This window comes from Borostomias antarcticus (genome assembly GCF_949987555.1).
Source record: "Borostomias antarcticus genome assembly, chromosome: 22".
Classification (NCBI taxonomy): domain Eukaryota; kingdom Metazoa; phylum Chordata; class Actinopteri; order Stomiiformes; family Stomiidae; genus Borostomias; species Borostomias antarcticus.
This window is the reverse complement of record NC_140255.1, coordinates 15,877,908-15,900,806: the sequence shown is the minus strand read 5'-3', so window position 1 is coordinate 15,900,806 and position 22,899 is coordinate 15,877,908. Positions and strand designations below refer to the sequence as shown.

The window sequence follows — 22,899 nt, the reverse complement described above, 5'->3', positions numbered from 1 at the left end:
CATACTTCAGAACGACCACCAGAGGGCAGCAACGATTACCTTGTGTAAATGAAACGCATACTGTACAATGGGGAACAGTTGGAGATTGCTGCTTGCTTGTACTGCGATACAGGAAAGCACTCTCAGCTAAGTCACACTGCAACAGATTGATCTTCATCAATGTGATAAGAATAGTTAATTGCAAGGCCACAGCAGAAGATATGGTTGTAAGAAAGGCCAAACTTGAATATTGAAGTAGCCTAACGCTAACGGGTTCTGATTGTTTTTCTCAGAGATTGATGATTCTTGTGCAGCTACACACGCTATTTTTGAAAGGAAAATGTCCCTGTGACAAGGTTTAATGAAAGGCAATTACATCATTAATTTAAAAAGAAAAAAAAGAAAAGGTCAAAGAGTTAGTATTTGGTCATAATAAATCACCTAAAAGTAGCCTACCTTGGGCTCCTTTGCCGACCCTGTTGCTTAGGCTACTGACGATCTCAGAGAAGTAGGCTATTTCTGTCTGAAAAGCAATTGCCTTATTATAACCGTTCCCACATCCGGACTTGCTAAAAACGGCGCAGTGATGGGACTGTGGGCAAGATTATTGATTATTAAGGCTATACAATATTTGCCGGTATAACTTAAGTCTGAAATAAATAAAATAAAATAGGCTAAAAAAAAGGGCACTGTCCTGGTTTATATGCCAATCAGTTGTAATTTATAGACTACCCTTTCTCACAAATGTAACCAACAAAACCACTAAATGCGACACTTGGTTTCGTTCTGTAAGCTAAAGCCTTGTTCAACCAATATTTGGTGTGGTTGCAGCAGTAGCCTCTATAATAGGAGCCTACTGCACTGCAGTACGTGCCTCCACTCGGGAAGGTCTTGCAACAGCGAACCAGAGCTACTGGATTACTGCGCAAAACCTCTAGTCCCGGATTTGATCCTGACGTCATGATCGGTAGCCATTAGGATCGCTGTGACCGGAGAACACCGGAGCACCGGAGGCCTGTCCCTCAGCATCCCTGGGAAGAGGAAGCAAAAGATATCGGAGGCACATTTCTTTCTATAAGCAGAGCTGTTTTTGTCTATGCTACGTTTTCAGCCACCGAAACACTCCTCATTAGAGCGCAGAACGTGTCGCGGAATGAAAGCCCTTTATTGTTGAAGGGAATCAGTTATCTTTCTGCCTGAAAACATCGAGGCGCCCCACGGAGCTTAAACAGAACAACAACTAATCCCCGGAACGGTAACACCGCAGTCGCCACAGGCAGAGAGAAAGCTTTAGGACACCAACCACATTTTATTACAACGAATGTAGTGTTATGTTCGTGAGTTTGGGCTTTAATTTAATTTATTTGACTGGAAATGGGAGCTTTGACAAGCAGACAAAATGAAGGCGTGGAGGAGGTGGATATCCCGTCCAATTCTGTGTACCGTTATCCACCGAAATCTGGTGAGTGAATCAAAACATCTTAGAGCAGCATTTAGGCTACGCAGCCAGATAAACACAACGACGCCTTTAACGACAGGTTTATTATTGAGTGAAACAGCCATATGCTCTTACAGTAATCAATATATTCGTGAATTCATGCAACAGTTCGCCAATACATTTCTCTTCATCTCATCACGTCCCTGCCCACAGGCCGAAAAGCTGCAACTCACTACCTGTAGAGCGAAATAGGAATGAGTACACCGTGTATAGGCTAGCCTACTACTGAGAGTTTGGGTGAAATTGAGTATGAACCTAATTCGTGGGCTATATTCAACGGTCATCTAGGGAATTTAAACAAGCAAATGGATGAGATGTTCATGTGGAAGTGTTTTTTATTTCATCAGCCAAAGTAGGCCTGGCCAGAAGCTATACCTTTTAATTTTCTAAAGCAATGGAGAAATAGGAATAATCATCTTGGCAAGACCTCCATCGTCAGCTTTAGCCTTAGTGTAATGTGTCAGCAAAGTCTCTTCAATATCCAGTTTATGGCTTGACAAGCAAACCGCGTTTCCACAAAAAATGCTGTAGCCTATGGGTGGTTTAAGGTTTGTCCTAGTGTCTGAGCTGCTGGGCTAGGCTGGGCTGGAGTGGGCTAGGCTGGGCTAACAGGCCTGCAGATCAGTGGTCAGATCCATATTAGTGGTCAGGCTCACAGACGTAGCCTATTGATTTCAGTGAAAATATAATAAGCCTTGTTCACGCTGCCAGTTTTCAGTGACTCAAATTCTATTTCTGACTCAAATCTGATTTACTCTGCAGGGAAACAACCAGTCAGAAATTTCAAAATTCAGAGGTTTAAGTCTGATTCCATGTGACTTAAGGTCAAATACAATTGATGTGCTCTGAAGCCAGCCTGAAGTGCTTTTTCCATCACTCCCTATGCGACACAGTGATGACATCATACATTTGCCCCACCAAATCTCAGAAAAGCAAAAGAAAGCATTTTGTGGGTAGCCTAATAATACAACGGTGTGGGCCTGTAGTAAATTATAGGGTTTATTGTGAACAAACACATGAAAAGTCAAGGTGAAACATAAGAGAGTCCACATTCAACATAGCTCGCCCGTGGCTAGAATCCCTCAGGGCTGCATAGGGGCGAGTCCATGTTGAAAACACAATCATTACATATGGAGCATGACTCCAGGCTACAACTTAAGACTACATAGTCTGAATAAGAAACATAAGAAATCTGATTCTTGTAACTGTTTGAACAGTCAGTATTACAAAACGGATTCAAAAAACAAAACAGATTTGACCAGTAAGGCCTGCTGTGGGAACAAAGTTATAATGGCAGCAAGGAGAGGGTATCCAAGGGCGGAGAGACAACCAACAAAATAGGACCTCCATTTCCAACATGTCTGACTGTGTAGAGCATGCCCTGCAAGTGAAAAAGCTTGCTTCAGTTCATATGCCAACACACATCAGTGATGACCTGGAGGAGGTGGAGGAAGGGACCTGGGCTTGTGGAAGCTGTCGGTGGTGAAACTAATCTGTCAGCCCAGTTCCTGTTTCTCTCCTTGGGGTTTTGTGTCAGAGCAGCAGCTCGCGTCACCTGTCCCCATGGGGGGAGATAATAAAGAGGTGCTAACAGCAGGCCAGTCACTGGCTTTACACACAAGTCGTCACTCTATAGAATCTCCATAGCCTGTGTGTTTTTAGATGTTTTCGTATGCATTTTTTTTTCTTGGTCTTGCATTTGCTATTCTCTCCTTTTAATTTGTATGAAAGGGTTTATATAGGTATTATCTGTCTGTCTATTTTTGCCATCAGTACTGGGCAATAAAGGGATCTGGATGAGGTACATATTTCCAACTGAGACCAGCCTAACTCTGTCCTCAAACGAGTGGGGGAATAAAAGAGTGTCTGACCTTAGACCAACGGTTAGGAACATCTTCTACTCATAAGCCAGATGCCAATGCTTTTGTGGAGGGATTGAAAAGCTTACCTTAGACTTTTAGCTCCACAAGCTGTTCTCCAGCTGCCGTGTAGGATTTTGTGATTGCTGCTGTAATTTTGCAGCTTGAATGTCCTCTCTTCTTCTCTCCACAGGTAGTTACTTCGCCAGCCATTTCATCATGGGCGGGGAGAAGTTTGACTCCACCCACCCCGAGGGCTACCTCTTTGGGGAGAACACAGACCTCAACTTCCTGGGGACCAGGCCAGTGGCGGTAGGTATTCAATGTTATGGCAGACCGGTTGTATGGGAGCGCAGGGCGAGTTGGGGCACCAGAAAGCACCATTACAGCGTCTGATAAAGGCCATTAGTCGATCTCCTGTTGAGTCTTCAGGTCAGACCAGTAATAAATGATGGCAACATATTGATGAGATATTGATAGATAGATAGATAGATAGATAGATAGATAGATAGATAGATAGATAGATAGATAGATAGATAGACAGACAGACAGACAGACAGATAGATAGATAGATAGATCTTTATCTTTATCATAGAATCCTTTTATTTGTCACATGTAATGTACGGTGTACACAGTGAAATTCTGCTGCCGGCTCCAAGATTATAAACTCTAACACTCAATTTCCAAATGACAAGTTTACAAGTTACAAATTAACACAAATACACAATAAGTACCCTTTCTATACAGTATAAGATTAAACTAGGATGGGATAGATAAAGGTCTGGATGGATTATGTACATGCTTATTATGTACTGGAGGGATTATGTATGGATATTAATAAATAAATAACCCGAAGCCAGGCTACGCCAGTACGCCCACAAGCAAACAAATCTTCAAGATGCAGTTTTCACCTATAGTGAGACTGCACTGTAACTTGAGCTTTTTGATAAATTTAGATTACATGTTAATATGAAATGTAAAAATTTAGTCCCATATAAAATCTATCTAAAAAAAAAAGTTTTTTATGGTCTACTCTAAGATCAACAGTACAGCACTGAACTCAGCAGATCAGGAGAGTTGAGTTTGTTTTCAGAAGGTATGAGACCTACTCTGTAGCTGCAAATGAATGATCCTTTTCAGCATCCACTACTGTGTGTGTGTGTGTGTGTGTGTGTGTGTGTGTGTGTGTGTGTGTGTGCGTGTCTGTGCGTCTGTGCGTCTTAAAGGAATGGAAAGGAATACTGTGCCACACACACACACACACACACAAACACACACACACACACCCCAGCCTCCTCCTCTCCCCCAGGCCCAGATGAAAGGTAGTACTGTGCCGTAGTTAACCACATCCTCACATATACTCACGTGAACAGCTCCACCTACTTTGAGGCAAATTTGCACGATCCTTTTGGAGGCACAAAAATTCCTTAACGTCTGTCGTCTCTGCCTGTAGGGCGAGTGAGACAGAGCCTAACACTGTGACATGTTCCCTTTGCAGTTCCCCTATGCTGCCCCGCCACCCCAGGAGCCAGTAAAGACGCTACGAAGCCTTATAAACATCCGTAAGGACACACTGCGGCTTGTAAGGTCAGTACTTCTGCCCCCCCTCATTCAAGTTGTATGGGAGTTAAGAAGTACTTTGGAGTTAAGTACTTCTTAACTCGTTCGGGAAACCCGGGCCATTTTATTTATATAGCACCATTCATACAAATGAATGTAGCACATAGTGCTTTACATAAAAGAACAAGGCCAATAATCTCACAACATCCACCCGTCAATCAACGCTATCCTTCTAACGAATCTGTCTAAAGTTCTTAAAACCCGTCCACTTGTCAATGTTCCAGTCAAATTCCTCTAAACATTATGTCCCACTCTCATAGCTTGTTTGCGTCGGAAATACGTCAAACTACAGAAGTTACATGATCTCAAACGTCCGTTTCTGTGCGACCTTAATGGAGCCACGTTTAACCTCTGTGTCCACACTGTAACCTCCATGTCCACACTGTAACCTCCATGTCCACACTGTAACCTCCATGTCCACACTGTAACCTCCATGTCCACACTGCAACTTCACTGTAACCTCCATGGCCACACTGTAACCTCCGTGTCCATACCGAACCTCTCTGTCTCTCTCACCCTCTCTGTCTCTCTCGCTCTCTGTGTGTGTGTGTGTCTCTCTCTCTCTATCTCCCAGGTGCAGTGAGGATGTGAAGCAGCCTGGGGAGGAGATGGCGGAGAAGAACAGGGTCTGCTACAACATTGAGTTTACCTTCGACGCAGACACCCAGGTGGCTATCACCATCTACTACCAGGCCATAGAGGAGTTCCACAACGGAGTACCAATGTAAGAGAGAGAGAGAGAGAGAGACAGACAGAGAGAGAGCGAGAGAGAGTGTGTTCATTCATTATGTATATGTATTTATGTCTGTTTAGCCAATATGAAGTGATCTAACGTAACTCCATTCTAGCTACCTACCCCAGGACAGCTCTCTGCAGTCGGAGACAGTGTGTGTGTGTGTGTGTGTGTGTATGTGCGTGTGTGTGTTTGTGTGATCTAACATAACTCTGTGTGTTCCTCCAGCTACCTACCCCAGGACAGCTCTCTGCAGTCGGAGACGGTGTGTGTGTGTGTGTGTGTATGTGCGTTTGTGTGATCTAACATAACTCTGTGTGTTCCTCCAGCTACCTACCCCAGGACAGCTCTCTGCAGTCGGAGACGGTGCACTTTAAGAGGGGCGTCTGCCAGCAGTTCTGCCTGCCCTCACACTCTGTCAACCTGTCACACTGGGCTGACGAGGAGGTATGGCGTGTGTGTGTGTGTGTGTGTGTGTGTGTGTGTGTGTGCGTGCATGCATATGTAGGTTTTTGTGTGTGCATGTAGGTGTGTGTAGGGGTGTGTGTGTGTGTGTGTGTGTGTGAGAGAGAGAGAAAGTGTGTGTATATATATATCTGTTGTGTATATCTATTATATATGGATGATAACCTCCCTTCCCCTCTGCTTGTCTCCTAGCTGCTGTTTGACGTTGACAGGGAGATCTTTCCCATGGTGGTGCAGGCGGTGGTGGATGAGGGAGAAGGTGAGACAGACGCTCCTCTGCTTCTCTGTCCTCTTTCTGTGTTAACTCAGCCTCCCAGTCTAACCCAATCTCATGAAGAGATCCACCCCCTTTAAAGGGACATGGTTCAGGCTAATGTAAGAGAGAATCTGCATGAAGCAGCTTGCACATGACCCGAATGTATGTATGGGACGTACCGCACTCACATATCACGCCGCACACACACATACACATACACACACTCACATATCACGCCGCACACACATATACACATACACACACTCAAATTACACTCTACATACTCACTGTATATACACTGACTGCACTTCCTTTTGTATATTGTTCTTTTTCTTAGCTTATCCTTTTTTGCACTAGCATTTTATACTTGCCCCTTACACTTCCTATCTTTGCACTGACCTGTCTCGTCCCTGCACACTGTCCAATGTTGTCTCCATGTTACTGTATCACCACGACCGAAAGCAAATTCATAGTAAGTTGAAAAACTGCATGGCAATAAACAGATTCTGATTCTGATTTTGATGAAGGACTTTAAAGGGATGGGATTTCAAAGGGATGTGGTTCAGGCTAATGCAAGGGGCCAGGCTGCGATTTACTTCCTAAAACATTTTGATCAGCACCATCTTGCCGAATCCACCCCTTTTGACATGCGCAGTTGTGCTTTTCTCAGACCCCGCGTTCACGAACAGTTTGCACCATGCAATTATTATTTGCATCATTTTTTAATGACTTAACAATGCTAATGCAGGGACATGCAATACAGTGGGGAGTGCGGTGAACGCGCATTAAAAATCCACATGAATGTGTAAACTTCGTGGACGCGGCCGGGTCAACAAATCACGTGGTTAAAACATGAGAAAAGCACAACTGCGCATGCCTGTGACGCGATAAAACACAACTGCGCATGTCAAAAGGGGTCGGTGGCCCTGTTCAAAAAGCTTCACTCTCAAGAACGAGGCGTCAACGTAGTCACCGCATCCAGTTCTATTAATACATCCATGGGCTAATGTAACAGAAAAGCTGCATGTGAAGATCTTTAAAGCAGCCCAACATAGGATGTGGTATTTTTGCGATTTGGCATCCCCTACAGGTTCACTTTTGCACAGCGTCAGGTGTTCTAATAATTTTGGCCACCACTGTACATTCACAGGTAGCAAGCAATTTCAGCATAAGACATAGCAAGCCAGCTAATATTAGGCTAGCTATCACTATACAGTACTTGCAGTACAAGTTTAACAGCAAAGAGGCCAGCTCTGCGTCAGTCTTGCAGCCTTTCACTGTGAAGCTCCCACCAGCAAGTAAAAGAACGGTTGGATGTCCAGACTGATGTGCGGAGTGAAATCGAATGTGAGCTCGCGAGATCAGGCTGGCAACGCCAGGCTATATTACTAAAGCAATAGCCAGTGGAAGTTGGTGTGTGAAGTAATGCCATAAAGCGTTACGGTTTTTCCCGCGAAAATAGCGGCCCGCTACACCAAACATATTATTTCAAGAAGAAGCATTCGGGGGGAGGGGTGGGAACGAAAGATGCCATATTCTGCCTATTACAAGGCAGTGAACCATACAATTTATTTTGAAGCTGTTATTTTACAGTAAAAAAAAAAACTACATTGAGCCGCTTTAAAGGGATGTGATTTTAAAGGGATGTCGTTAAGGTTAATGTCAGAGAGAAGCTGCATGTGAAGGTCTTTTGTCCTCTTCCACCCCCCGTAGATCACATGGGCCACTCTCACGTGCTCTTGGCTACATTTGAGAAGGTAAAGAAACTCTAATATTGTATTATATTATGTATCTACTGTATGTCGTGCTAAGATGCTGAGGCTCTTTGGACAGGACACTTACTGTACTGTACTTTTATCTTCATGAACGTCTTGATACTTCAATGTTGCTCAACCTAGGCATGTTTGCTGTAACACCGCAATTTCCCCCCTGTGGATAAATGAAGTACTACCTACCTACCTACCTATACATACATACCTACTGTACCTACCTACCTATACCGACCTACCTACTTGCCTACCTATATATATACCTACCTACCTACTGTACCTACCTACCTACCTACCAATACCGACCTACCTACCTACTTACCTACCTACCTACCTACCTACCTATACATACCTACCTACCTACCTACCTACCTACCTATACATACTTACCTACCTACCTACCTACCTACCTACCTATACATACCTACCTACCTACCTACCTACCTACCTACCTACTTACCTACCTATACATACCTACCTACCTACCTACCTACTTACCTACCTATACCTACCTACCTATACCTACCTACCTACTTACCTACCTACCTACCTACCTACCTACCTACCTACTTACCTACCTGTACATACCTACCTATACCTACCTACCTATACCTACCTACCTATGTTGGCCTGTGTGTAGATGCACAGGTGCTCAGGTGATATAATGCTGGTTCCGTAAAACGTGGCTGTCGTGTGACATGTGTTTGAACGTGTGCGTCTTCTCAGCACATGGACGGCAGCTTCTGTGTCAAACCTCTCAAGCAGAAACAAGTGGTGAGTACCAGAGTACCGTACCTTCCTCCCTCTCCTCCTCCTCATCCCTCCTTCTCTCTGAGTACCGTACCCCTCCCTCCCTCCTCCTCTTCCCTCCTTCTCTCTTGAGTACCATACCCCTCACTCCCTCCTCATATCTCCTTCTATCTGAGTACTGTACCTTCCTCCCTCTTCTCCTTCTCATCCCTCCTTCTCTCTCTCCTCCCGACCTGTCTCTCCTCTCAGGTGGACGGTGTGAGCTACCTCCTGCAGGAGATCTACGGCATTGAGAACAAGTACAACAGCCAGGAGTCCAAGGTGACCTCACTAGTGGTGCAGCACACACACGGCCTCACAGGAAATTACAACAATGGCTTACAAGAACTCGTTTTAGATCGTTCTATAGACAGGAAGTCCTGTGAACATCAAGGAAAGAAAGAAACATGAATGATACTGTATAATGGGAACATAATGGGAACACAATTCAATTTAATTGCAACTCAAACCTTTATTTAGTAAGTAAGTAAAACTTTCTCTATAGCACTCTTCACAGCACAAGCGCACAGAGTGCTTCACAAGTGGAGATGAAAATACAAATCATATACAAAATACAGATATAAAATACAAATGCACATATAAAATACAGGCAGCTCCTACTATAACATAAAAATCACGACATAGAAAAAATCAGTAGCTGAGCTACAGAAGGCCAAAAGCCTTCAACTGTCAGTCTTCAACTGTCTCTTAAAATAGTTCTCAGATGTTGAGCCTCAACATTTAGCCAGGAGAAGACCAGGGTCTCATTCACAATGGTGCCCTAGTTACAACAATCAGTGAACAGTTACAGCAAACAAGCAATACAATCATATGAAAGCAAACAAAGACACATGAAAACAATACAAAATACAAAAATGCACAGAGATGAAACATTTATAATTTAACTAAAGCAAACCCAAGCATCTGATCCAATTGTATTTATCACTTGTTTAAAATCACTCATTGAGACTAAGGTATGTCGCTTAGAGAGTGTCTTGCAGCTCTGGGAGCCCAGTATCTGAAAGCACGTTTCCCTAGCTTAGTTCTGACCCGAGGGAACCTCAATAACCAACACACTGTTCACAGTCCCTCTTTGTGTTCAGATGAAGTGCGCGGCTGACTAGTATTCAGTGGACGCACCAAGTCATTTGTGTGTGTGTGTGTGTGTGTGTGTGTGTGTGTTTTGGCATTGCCGCTAGGGCTGGGTTTAAAAAATTTATTAATGAATCCCAAAATCGATCTTTTATCTAATGAATGAATGAATAAATGAAGGAATGAATAGTTCATGAATTAATTCAAAGATTCATTCATTCATTCATTTTTGGAAATCAGTATCGATACCCAGCCCTAGTATTGATGTGTTGCATAACTTGGCAGTCATGTAATTAAGGTTACAGCTACAAAAAAAACAGGTTTTAGTAACACTAACTGAATCGATATCGAATCGAATTGAATCATGATAATCGATTCCGAACCTTGTGAATCGGAATCGAATCGATTCTTGAAATTGGACTCGATACCCAGCCCTAGTTGCCGCCTTCCTGCACCATGTGTGATGTGTGTTTCACTGCGTGATAAATAAAGATGTTTGTTTGTTTGTTAGTTTGTTTTGTTAATATTCACCTTGCTCCGCAGGTGGCAGACGACGAGATCAGTGACAACAGCGCGGAGTGTGTGGTGTGCCTGTCGGACGTTAGGGACACGCTCATCCTGCCCTGCCGGCACCTGTGTCTGTGTAACGCCTGCGCCGACACCCTCCGCTACCAGGCCAACTGCTGCCCCATCTGCAGGCTGCGTGAGTGGGGGCCGTGCGGTGGAACGTGTTCTATTAGCAGAACCAGAGCAAAAGAGCTTTGGCCGCTGAGATCCCATCACCTGGGTTGTTAACGTGTTAAACGTCCTGTCCTCCTCCTCCTTCTCCACCTGCCCTCCTCTTCCTCAACTCCTCCTCCTACCCCCCTCCTCCTTCTCCTCTACTCCTCCTCCTCCTCTCTCTGCTCCTCCTCTTCTTCCTTTTCCCTACTCCTCCTCTTCCTCCTCCACCTGGCTCCTCCCTCCTTCTCCTCCCACTCCCCGCTCCTCCCAGCCTTCAGAGCGCTGCTGCAGATCCGGGCCATGAGGAAGAAGTTGGGTCCTCTGTCTCCGACCGCCTTCAACCCCGTCATCACCTCCCAGACCTCCGACTCAGAGGAACACTCTGTACGGCCTCTCTCTCAGATACACACACACACACGCACACTCACAGAGTGATACACTGTGTGCTCAACATTGGGTCTGTGTAAACATGCCTCGTTAAAGGAACGCTGAGTTTGAAACGTTTAGCTTGTTTAGCTTGTTTTTGCTCTTATTGGGAGTGTGTTAGGAGGAAGCAGGAAGTACAACAGCAAGCTAAAGCTAAAAACACCTAAGAGCACCCCTTTAACAACGCAGTGTGCTCAGTATAGTTATATATATATACTATAACGATAGTATGGCAGTATACATACTCAAGTACATGCAACACCAAAATCAACTTCAAACAATACATGTATAAAGCAGTGGATATCCGTCCCCGTGTCTCTCCACCCCTGCCACTACCCCTAATCTGAGTTTCCAGGAGCTCTCGCTTCAGCAAGAACCTTGGATTTTGTGCTCCGCCCCTCTGCCCATGTTTCGTGGTGCTTGACTCTACCTCTACCACTAACCCTAACCCTGACATGGAGGATATCCACCTCTCTCCACCTCTCCCACAGGCATCAGAACACATCCCCCCGGGGTACGAGGCGGTCTCTCTCCTGGAGGCTCTGAACGGCCCCCTGAGCACATGCCCCTCCGCGCCCCCCCAGCAGAGCCTGTCTGGGGGCGGGGTGTTGCCCCCCTACAGCAGCGAGAGCCACCAAGCACCAGCTCACTCCCCCTTGGACCACCACCCCTCTGGCCAGGGGCTCAAACTCAAGAAGTGTGGCTCCAAGTAAGGACAGGAGGGGGTTGGGGGGGGGGGATAGCTTGGAGGGTCGGGGGGGGTAGCTTGGAGGGTCGGGGGGTTGGGCAGGTAGCTTGGAGGGTCGGGGGATGGTATATATTCATGCAGAAGCTACGGTAGGAAAACACATGATGAAACATGCATGTGGACACGCTACAGGCATATAGACATTAAATGTAACGTTGAATCGCTGTGCTCCGCATACTACATAATAGAGTCTGTGCCACTTCGCCACCAAAGCTGGTGTTCTGAGGGCCTATTGATGGGTCAAAATTGAAAGAGTGACAGGTCGTGGCAGCAAATGAGAAACGCTAGCCCAGTTTAGATAGGCAGGGTATATCTATGGGTGGTAGCGCCTGGTTGCGAAAATCGTTACCGATTGGTGTCACCGGGATTCCAGCACTACCAATGAATTGCCAGGATTTGAAAACCAGATTTTTGCATGCAGTGTCCCAGACCCATAGAGAGAGCTACAGCATGCAGTAACGTAATTATCGTGGCTTACGAAGTGTATCAGCGATCAACTCTCATGAGTCTGGCGTTGAGATTAACCCTAACCCCTCACTGTGTCACACCAGGTCACTCTCCCAGAATTCCTCTGTGCTCCCCGAGGAGGAGGATGAGAAGTCCTGCAGTGAATCAGAAGTTCAGGCCTGCCGCAGGAAACTAGCTGTGGACCAGCAGGAGGTGTGTGTGCGCGTGTGTGTGTGCACGTGCGTGTGTGTGTGTGTGTGTGTGTGTGTGTGTGTGTGTGTGTGTGCGCATGCTCGCATGCTCTCTCACTCTCCTGTCTCTGTGCTCCAGTGTGGGGTGACCCCGGAGAGTGAGAACCTGACGCTGTCCTCGTCTGGAGCCGTCGACCACATCGACCAGTCCTCCTGTACTGGCACACCTCTGTCCTCCACCATCACCTCACCTGAGGGTACACACACACACATGCACACACACACACACATTACATTTACACTAGTCATTTACAGTAGCTGATGCTTTTATCCAAAGAGACTTAAAATAATTGTATGTAACATTGGAAAAGCCAATGTACTACTACTTGCCAGAAGTCACAAGTGCATCTCCTTTCTAAATCAAGTGACTAAGAGCATAATCTAGTGCTGAAGGCAAAGTGCAATAATAGCAATCTAAAAATACAATAGGTGCTTAAGAGGGAGGATCCTGGTAGTACTTCTTGAAGAGATGAGTTTTGAGCCTGCGGCAGAAGATGGGCAGCGACTCTGCTGTCCTGACGTCAGTGGGCAGTTCATTCCACCACTGTGGGGCCAGAACAGAGAAGAACCGTGACCGTGTCGATCGACGGCAGGGGCCTCGGAGTGATGGGGCAGCCAGTCGCCCCGAGGTAGTAGAGCATAGCGGTCAGGAGGGGGTATAGGGTTTGACCATGACCTTGAGGTAGCAGGAAGCTGTTCCTTTCATTGCCCTGTTGTCTAGTACCAGAGTTTTAAACTGGATGTGAGCTGCTACAGGAAGCCAATGTAGGGAACGGTGAAGGGAAGTTGTGTGAGAGAACTTGGGGTAGTTGAACACCAAGCGAGCAGCAGCTTTCTGGACAAGTTACACACACACACACACACACACACACACACCCATACACACACACGTATATATATTCTCTCATTAGGTAAACTGCGTCTGCATTGTCCTGCCTCTCCTCCCTGCCCCCACAGACCCGGTGAGCAGCAGCCTGGCCCAGTCCGTCATGTCCATGGCCTCCTCCCACTCCCAGCACTCCCAGATCAGCACCGACACCACGTCCTCCATGTCCGGCTCCTACCTGGCCGGGGCTGATGGCCAGCCCGAGGAGGAGGAGGAGGAGGAGGGGGGGGGGGGCGCTGAAGGGGACGAGAACCAAGACACCCCCATGGATGGCAGCCGAGGGCCCTCCCAGCAGGAGGGGGTAAGGAGGAGGAGAGGAGAGCTAGTTGAATATCTCTGAAATAGATGATGTCCGTTAAAGGGGTGTATTATTTGGATTAATGCTTAAATTCTGCGTGGAGGCCTTTTTGAAATCACCGTCAGTGTAGCAGTTTCTTATATATTGGAAATACTGCGGAAAAACTTCAAAGCGTATACCTTCCTTTTAAGTTTTTCTGTGATTTACGCGATTCTGTTTTCCGTGTAAGGAAACGGCTACACTGACAGAATTTAAGCATTTAATCCAAATAATATCAACTGAAATAAGTGTGACTGTGCGCCTTCAATGTCTCACACCGAGGGTAACTTCTAGCATTTATTCTCTCTCTCTCTCTCTCTCTCTCTCTTCTCAGCAGTTTCCCAGTGAGCCTAATGAGCTGAACTTCTCTGTCGATGTGTTAGAGGAACAGGATTCTGAGGTATATTTAAGCAGTAACCCACGAGAAGCTGTGCTGTATGTAAGGGATAAAACGTTTGTAGTAGGTCCTACGCACATCCCTGGTTTGGCACTGAGGCAAAACTGCAGAAAGCAGGCGCTCAGTATTTTTAAAAGGGACTCGCCACTCGAGTGTAAAGCTCCGTACCGTTATTTCAAGCAAACCTTTCAATCTGTTAAGATCTTCTTCAGGTGTTCTGGACATGCCAGGGGCCGTCTGCATACACACACACACACACAAACACACACACGCACACATAAAGATACGGAGCATTACACTTGAGTGGCGAGCCCCTTTTAAAAATAGTCAAGCATGTAAGGGATAATACACGTTACATGTTATTGAAAAATAATGCACAACGCGGTACCAATCAGAATCGAGTATTCACCCAGGCCATGGTACAGTATAACAGGAATTGTGCATTATTTTTTATTGGGTACACTGATACGTTAGTTTACTATACTCACTCATCTCCCTCATTCCTTTCTCTCTTTCTCTCTGTCTCTCAGGGAAATGATGTAACAGAGGAAGACTGCCCCTCCCCGTCCCACGAGCACGGTAACTACCTAACCCTGACCTCTGACCTCTCAGCCCTGACCTCTAACCCACCTCTCAACCCAGACCTCTAACCCCAACCCTAACCCACCTCTCAACCCTGAACTCTAACCCCAACCCTAACCCACCTCTCACCCCTGACCTCTCACCCCTGTCTCTTCTTCATCGTGAAGGTTTGCATGTGAGACAGGACAGAAGTGTCAGAAGTGACAGACCGTAAGCCTTTCCTCAACCATGAATTAATGAACCAAATAAAAATAGCCTATTACTGGTCCATGACCGCCAGCGTCATCTTTTAGTACCTCACAGGTACCATAATAAGTGATGGCATGTGAGATAATGCCCAGTACTTCGGGGCCAAAGTGAATTCCATTTTGTAGCTACTGTGATTGGCAGAAACAACATAACAGTCTTCCATACACTATCATCTGTTTGCACCTGATTGCATGGCTCTATTTATCTGTGTGTGCATGCGGTGTGTGTGTGTGTGCGTGTGCGTATGCGTGCGTGTGTGTTGTGTGTGCCCATACTCATCATTAGTGTGCTCTTGCTTGCCATGCCCTTCTGCTTACTGTAGCTGCATCCCATATTATTTGATGCTCCAATGCAATGGTTTTCTCATAAAACCATTGCATTGACGTGTCGGCGTGTTAGATTATTATACCCTTGGGTCAGCACCTCTTGATTAAAGGGCACCGCACATGTTAAATCACTTTTTTAATGTGTTTATCATATACATGTTGGTCTCTGATGGTCCTACCAATGTACAAAAGTTGATATCAAACAACCCAGTCGTTTGTTTATGGTCAGCACACTTTCTCCTGCCCTGGAAGCTCCACCCTTCAGCAAGCCATTCGGATGTTCAGAGTTTTCCGCGTTGCTAGTGACGTTTTCGGTGACGTAGATTGAGGAGCGTTATCATAGTCCTGCCCAGCAGGTCCCACCCAAACGCCCAAGCTTCCAGGCCGCAGGTGTGCTTTCTCCAGCCGCGTTGAGAGCGTCCCATCAGGAATTATGCCGTATCGCTACATCTTGTCCCCCGCCCCTCCCCCTCCATCTCATTGGTCAACGGGGCTTTCACAGGAGTCCATTCAGACAGATGTAATAAGAGCTCAGGGGAGAAATGTGAGTTTTTTTCTGCATAGGACATTAAAATTCACTTTTCTGAGACCCCAGAAACCGATTTTAGGTAGGTAAAAACAGCATATGTGGTGCCCTTTAATACTGTAGCTGCCTTTCACAACCTGAACCTGATATGAGAGTTTGTACGGCACACAGTCCACATTGCTGCGCTTTATTATATGTGTGCGATTGTGTGTGTGTGTGTGTGTGTGTGTGTTCGTGTCTGTCTGTGTGTTTGTCTATGTGTGTGTGTGTGTGTGTGTGTGTGTGTGTGTGTGTGAGAGAGAGAGAGAGAGAGAGACAATGGGTGTGGGGAGTGTGTGTGTGTGTGTGTGTGTGTGTGTGTGTGTGTGTGTGTGTGTGTGTGTGTGTGTGTGAGAGAGAGAGAGAGAGAGAGAGAGAGAGAGAGAGAGAGACAGACAATGGGTGTGGGGAGTGTGTGTGTGTGTGTGTGTGTGTGTGAGAGAGAGAGAGAGAGAGAGAGACAATGGGTGTGGGGAGTGTGTGTGTGTGTGTGTGTGTGTGTGTGAGAGAGAGAGAGAGAGTGAGAGACAATGGGTGTGGGGAGTGTTGGTGTGTTCTAACCCTGACTCTGTGACCCTAACCCTGTGGCTCCTAACCCTGATCCCTGACCCTGTGACACCTAACACTGTGACCCTAACCCTGATCCCTAACCCTGTGACCCTGACCCTGTGACCCCTAACCTTGTGACCCTGACAACCCTGTAACCCTGTGCTTGAAGCTCACATCATGCATCACGTCCACAAGATATATATTACCTATGTTTGATGTTTGTGTGTGTGTCTGTGTGTGTGGGGGGGGGGTAATTACTGTAAGTGAGAGAGAATCGCTGTAGCTCTACACCGGTCATTTGGTGCAAATGGAGATGATGAATGAATGACGGAATGTCAGTGAATCTCCTACAACAGTCCATGATGAAATGTACAGTGGCCCTGTTAGTAATGATGTTATGTTTACAGTGTGTATGTAGGATCTATGTTTGCATGTACATGTGCTTCAGCTCTGCCTGCCGGCTTCCACGTGCACTGTGAGCTGTCAATCACTTATCCATCTCAGCTCAACATACCCAGACGCACACAGACGCACACATATGCAGTTGCTAGTCTGGACATGCTAGAAATAAAATAAATATTAAGGTTTCGTACCAGTAATGTAGTTCTAACAATGAATCCTAACCTACGTTCTTATACCCCATCCATTTCCCAACACTAACCAGTAGCTCCAGAGTACTCGGATAGTATAGTCCATTCTAGCATCGCCAGCCAATGACGGCTGACTTCACCCCTCATCTTTGATCCACCCGACCCCCCCCCCCCCCTCCCACCCCCACACACCCTTAACCACGCCCCCCTGCTGTGCCTGGCTGCTCTTGTTTGACTTTTGCCCTCGCTTGCAGGTGGGCGGAGCAGGTGTCCAGAGTTGGCCAATAACAATCAGGGCGTCGCACTCTGTGACATGCCCTCATTGGTGCTGGATAATGAGCAGGCTCCCGACAGCCGATTCGCCGGTGAGTGGCAACCTACCGAACATGGACCAATGAGAGCTGAGAACCAGGCGTGGGGAGGGATTGGAGGAGGGAGAGAGAGAGGAGGAGGAGTGGGTTAGAAGAGGGGGGGGGTAGGTTTAGAGGAGAGGGGGAGAGAGGGGGAGGAGAGAGATGAGGACAGAAGATGACGTGACAGTGAAAAGTGAATTAAGGGAGAAAAAGCAGCTTTTGTGAGGTGAGCATAGAGAGAGGGTTAGTGGTCGGTTTCCAGAAGACTAGATGAGTATTTGCCCAACCAGTAAATGTATTATGTATAATTTATACCATAAACTCTCAGAGAAACAGTCCTAGGAGAGAGGAAGTTAGTGAATCAGAATGAGTGATTCAGAGAGAGGTAGTGAATCAGAATGAGTGATTCAGAGAGAGGTAGTGAATCAGAATGAGTGAATCAGAATGAGTGATTCAGACATTTAGATAAGGAGTGAAATAGATGAGTTCCTTACCTCAGCTCTAGAGCTCATATATCTCCCAGGTCACAATCCAACAGACTATAGACTCATGTCTTCACCTTATCCCTGCCCTTCGGTTTTAAAAAGTAGTGGACAGCCGTGCACTCTCTCCCTCCACTCCCCAGCGACAGCACCTGCCTGATAGTGGGTGAGAGTGAGAGTCTTTGCATGCAACTGTGTTGTGTGTGTGTGTTGTGTTTTATGCGTGCGTGTGTGCGTGTGAATACAGTCCATCCCAGAGTTCAGAGTTCATGTTCAGTGTCTGCCAGCTCCGAGCCGCTTTGCCACACATCTGCTACTCATCCCTCCACCCCTCCGTCTCATCCTCCACCCAGCTCCTCCTCTCCTCACCTTCTTCACTGCCTAGGTACTGTACTGTACTGTATGTCCCCCGGGCGGGTTACTGTGAGAGGAGCAACAGGCTTCACCAGTATAACCTGGGTGACCACTCTTAGTGGTCTTAGTTCTGATACACCAGGCCTAAATGGTTTTAGTTCTGATTTCAACCGTGTCTGTTTAATCTGCGGTAAAGTTAGAAAACAGACATACTGGAACGCTATTATGTTTCTTCTGTCCTGTGTGTTATATTACTAGATACCAGAGGTGTGGACTCAAGTCACATGACTTGGACTCAAGTAAAAAAAAAAAAAGACTTCAGAGTCAACTTGACAAAATCAAAAGACTTGGACTTTAACGCCAATAACTCATGACTTCGCTGGGACTTAAGCCTTTTGACTTGAAAAGACTTGATACCTTCCCCCTAATCCAAAGATGACAAAGTATGTTATATAAAAAGTGTGCCACGACATGAGTTAATTCAATAAACGCTATTCAGTCTCAGCAAGTACCAATCTGACAGTATCCAGTCAAGCTGCAGGAGAGAACCATGGCTACGTTACTGAGCGCATTATGTTTAGAACTCGAATCTCAAAGTTTAGGACTTGTGATTTGACTTGGGACTTGTCGTTCTTGACTTGGGACTTGACTTGGGACTTGAATGTCTTGACTTGAAACTTGATTTGGGACTTGAGTGCAAAGACTTGAGACTTACTTGTGACTTGCAAAACAATGACTTGATCCCACCTCTGCTATCCACACTATTATTAATATCTTTAGCTCAGTGAAAAGTTGAGAGTGTAAATCTCCAGAATCACCAATCAAGGCCGTTGCTCCTCCCAAATCCAGTAATCCCTGCTGGTTTCTCTGTGGATGTTGTCTGACAGTTTCTCCTGTGTGCTGTACATGTGTTTTGCTCTCTCTCTCTCTCTCTCTCTTTCTGTGTTGTTTCTGTGTATTTTCCAACCATATCGTATCTTTCTGTCTCCTCCTTCCTCTGCCCTCTCTCCTTCCCTCCTTCTGGTGTCATTCGGACGGACAGATGAGGATTCATGCCCTGTGCACATTGAGCAATAGGTATGATTCTGTGGCTAGATCAGATCAGAGATTCAGCTACTCAGTGCTAACACAGTAGGATTATGTATAAGATCTATTTGTCCTGACCTGCACAGTAGAACGGTCATTTCATGATGTGAGCACTAGCCACATAGCAGTACTGTATGATTCACACCAGGCCGCTAGTGGTCTTCCTCCCTGGTTTTGGAGAGTGTGTGGGACCGATCAACTTGTCACCAGACATTGATGAGTTAGTTGTGTTTTAGCTGGGATGAAAGGAAAACATCCTCACTTTCTTCATCAAATCAAATCAAACTTTATTTGTAGAGCACATTTCATACACAGAGGCAACACAATGCGCTTTACCGAGAGCAGTGTGGGGGTGGGCCGAGTTTAGGCATGGTTATCAGCGATGATCGATGTTGGGACCGGTAACTTTCCTAGCACGCGTCTATCAGGGAGCCAGTTGTCAATGCCGACACTCGCGAATGCCAATTCAGGATTGTCCAGTTTTCCAGCGACCTGAGACAAAGCTGGCTGCGCCCTTGGGATCGTACGCCAGGGCCAGGCTGTTGTTAGCTGCCCAAGCAGCCAGGTTTTCTCCGTCGGATGTATTGATGGTGTACCCCCAATCCCCTTGGAAGTCGCCAGCATAGAGGCAGGGGTGGGGGAACACTGGGAGATACACTGGTGTGATTCGCGAGGGCGAAGGCTTGTAGACGTTGACGATTTTAAACGCCAACGTCCACGCACAACCACTCAATCTACGAGCAGGCCAGGAGCTCGATGACGTCGATTTTACTGGGGGTGAGCCCTTCGCAGTTCAGCTGCAGAATTCTGGGTTGGGAGCTGTCAGAGCAAGCTCCGCCAGCTGCGCTCCCTGCCTGTGGCAGTTACTGACAGCGGGCACCACGAGAAGGTGTCTGCCTCGCCCCCAAACGCTTTTGGAACAGGAGTTCAGTACCTGAGGACCTGACTGGTCTGTTGGGCATGTACCCGACAAGCATGTCTGAAATGTATTCATGTGCGTGACTATGGAGAGATTTATAGACTAATACAATTATTTTGAAGTCTATTCTAGAATTGACAGGTAACCAGTGTAATCATTGTAAGACTGGTGTAATGTGTGCCCTCCGTCTAGTCTTAGTGAGGACTTGTGCTCCGGCATTCTGTATCATTTCTAGTTTAGAGATTGCTTTCTTTGGTAGGCCAGACAGTAGAGGATTGCAGTAGTCCAGCCTGCTTGTGATGAAAGCATGAATTAGTCTTTCAGTGTCAGCCTGAGAGAGAAGCGGTTGCACCTTGGCAATGTTTCTTAAGTGGTAAAAAGATGTCTTGGTAATATTCTTGATAGGGGCAGCATGTACAGGCTGAAGAGTAGAGATCCTAGGAGGGATCCTTGAGGCACCCCACAGGTCATAGGAATCTTTTTTGAGCTGTGGTCACCAAGGGCAATGAAGAAATCATGACCGGTTTTAGGACTGGACCAGAGAGGCCAACCCACTTCTCCAGTCTTTTGATGAGGATTGCATTGATCTACAGTATCAAAGGTTGCACTCAGGTCAAGGAGGACGAGAACAGAGAGCTTTGTTCTGAGGTCATTTACAACTTTGACTAATGCCTTCTCTGTGCTATGATGGGTGCGAAAGCCGGACTGGAAAAGGTTGAGGCTAGAACTTGTAGCTAGGAAATCATTAATCTGTTTGAAAACAATCTTTTCCAGAATATTACTCAAAAAGGGAAGGTTGCAGATTGGTCTAAAATTGCTAGGAACTGAAGTGTCTAAGTAGTTTTTCTTCAGAACAGGTCTCACCAAAGAAGTTTTGAGTATTGGTGGGAAGATACCTGTAGACAGGGAGTCATTAACAATGGCTAGAATGTCATAAGACACAGAGTCAAAAATAGTTTTGAAAAAATCGGTGGGGATAAGATCCAGTGGGCATGTGGAAGACTTGAGTTGGGATACTACTTCATGGTTAATTAAGACCAGGGACCACTAGGATAGGTAGACTGTACACTGAATGTACATGAGAACCTTCCTCCTATCTGTCTGAAGTGTCCCTCTCTTTTCTCCTCTATCTCCACTGTAGCGAAAGGGTGATGGATTTTAGTTTTCGCATCATTGCAGATGTTGGAAGAGACAGAAGTCTAGGATGCTTAGTTGAACTATTGAGATGTAGCCATGATCATGGTGTTTAGGGTAGTACTCCTAGAATGGTGATGCAACAACACAGTCCAAAAAGGCCTCGGATCTGTGCCCTTGTGATTTAATGCCATCTTTCTCCTTCTCTCTCAGGCCTGGTGTATCTGGGGGGGTACCGGCCAGTCCTGGAGCCCCTCCCCCACCATGCTTCAACCAGTAATGTCAACCTGGAGGAGCAGGGGCTGGACACCAGAGACAGCCAAAGTCAGAAAAACACACCCCGGCGCGGACCGCTCATTTTGTAACACATGCGCACACACACACACGGACACACGCTCACAAGCATGCACACACACACTTACCCATCCGATGCCAGCCCCTTAACCTGCCATAGTGCTGTATAGCTGGATATTGTACCCACTGACTGACCAGAGAACCCTCACCTCTTCAACTTCCTCGCACCTGACTCAACACCAACACCTGTCTCAGTCACTCTGGACACTGCTGGACTCCTCGTGGAGGGGAGAACAGGGGATCTAAAGAAGAGGACCAGATTAAGACCACTTCCCCCATTGTCATTGGTAACTGCTCCTGTACCTTTTGGTTTGATATCTTTACCTGATCACCATAATTTTTCTCGTTCAGTATTTCCCAGCATCCCTTTGTGTTTACCCAGAAACCTCTCTGATATCGGTCACATGACTGCCCACATGGCCCCTGCCTCTCCACTACAAACCAAGCAGTCGAGCTGCTGTGAGCCAGAGTCTAGTTTATATCAGCGTGTTTCTGTCACCTGTCTAATGGCTGGTCGGAACATGGCTGGTCGGAACAGTCATCCGAGCCAAGCGTCGTTACTTCGGACTGGATTACTGGACCACTGGACCAGGAGACTCTGGTCCTGATTTTGCATGCAGCTCTGTGATGTCTCCACTCAACCCTACTGTGTCCTCTCACAGCCTGATATGAATGTGACCCTGCTTGCCGCCTAGTAAGAGACTGGACTTGGATGGAAGACGCCCTGGAATGGCAGACCTGTAGAAATAAATACAGCCTGAAATGCTGGACTGAAGGAGACAGGAAGCGAAGTCTCTCGGAATGTAATGACTCTGATGGAGGATGACGGACACTCAGAGGGGAATGATAGAAATCTGTTTTTAGGTTAACTAAACACGAATGATCCATGAGCCCTGTGACCCCCCCAATGTCATACTTCTCCAATCCCAACCCTAGTCGTTATGATCTCAGCTGGACGAAAGGGCCACACTGCAGTCTCTGAAGCAGTAAAGAGTCACGCTGTGTTGTCTCTTCTCCTCCCCTGCCTACTGAAGAAGATTCACACCTGAAGCTACTCACACCTGAAGCTATTACTACACGC

At 46.4% G+C, this 22,899-nt stretch overlaps 1 protein-coding gene across 1 annotated transcript; it reads left to right on the top strand.

The window, feature by feature from the left end:
• Positions 1 to 1,314: 1,314 nt before the first annotated feature.
• Positions 1,315 to 21,829, top strand: rnf157 (ring finger protein 157; the record flags this gene model as incomplete). The annotated part of the gene is made up of 19 exons (XM_084456128.1): positions 1,315 to 1,441; positions 3,530 to 3,648; positions 4,835 to 4,923; positions 5,531 to 5,680; positions 6,019 to 6,136; positions 6,347 to 6,413; positions 8,124 to 8,167; positions 8,906 to 8,953; positions 9,179 to 9,250; positions 10,604 to 10,763; positions 11,055 to 11,167; positions 11,701 to 11,918; positions 12,509 to 12,617; positions 12,735 to 12,852; positions 13,613 to 13,842; positions 14,213 to 14,278; positions 14,806 to 14,854; positions 17,391 to 17,501; positions 21,678 to 21,829. The coding sequence occupies exons 1-19, from the start codon at positions 1,354 to 1,356 to the stop codon at positions 21,827 to 21,829; spliced, it is 2,121 nt and encodes a 706-aa protein (XP_084312254.1). The 5' UTR covers positions 1,315 to 1,353.
• Between the last annotated feature and the right edge of the window lie 1,070 nt (positions 21,830 to 22,899).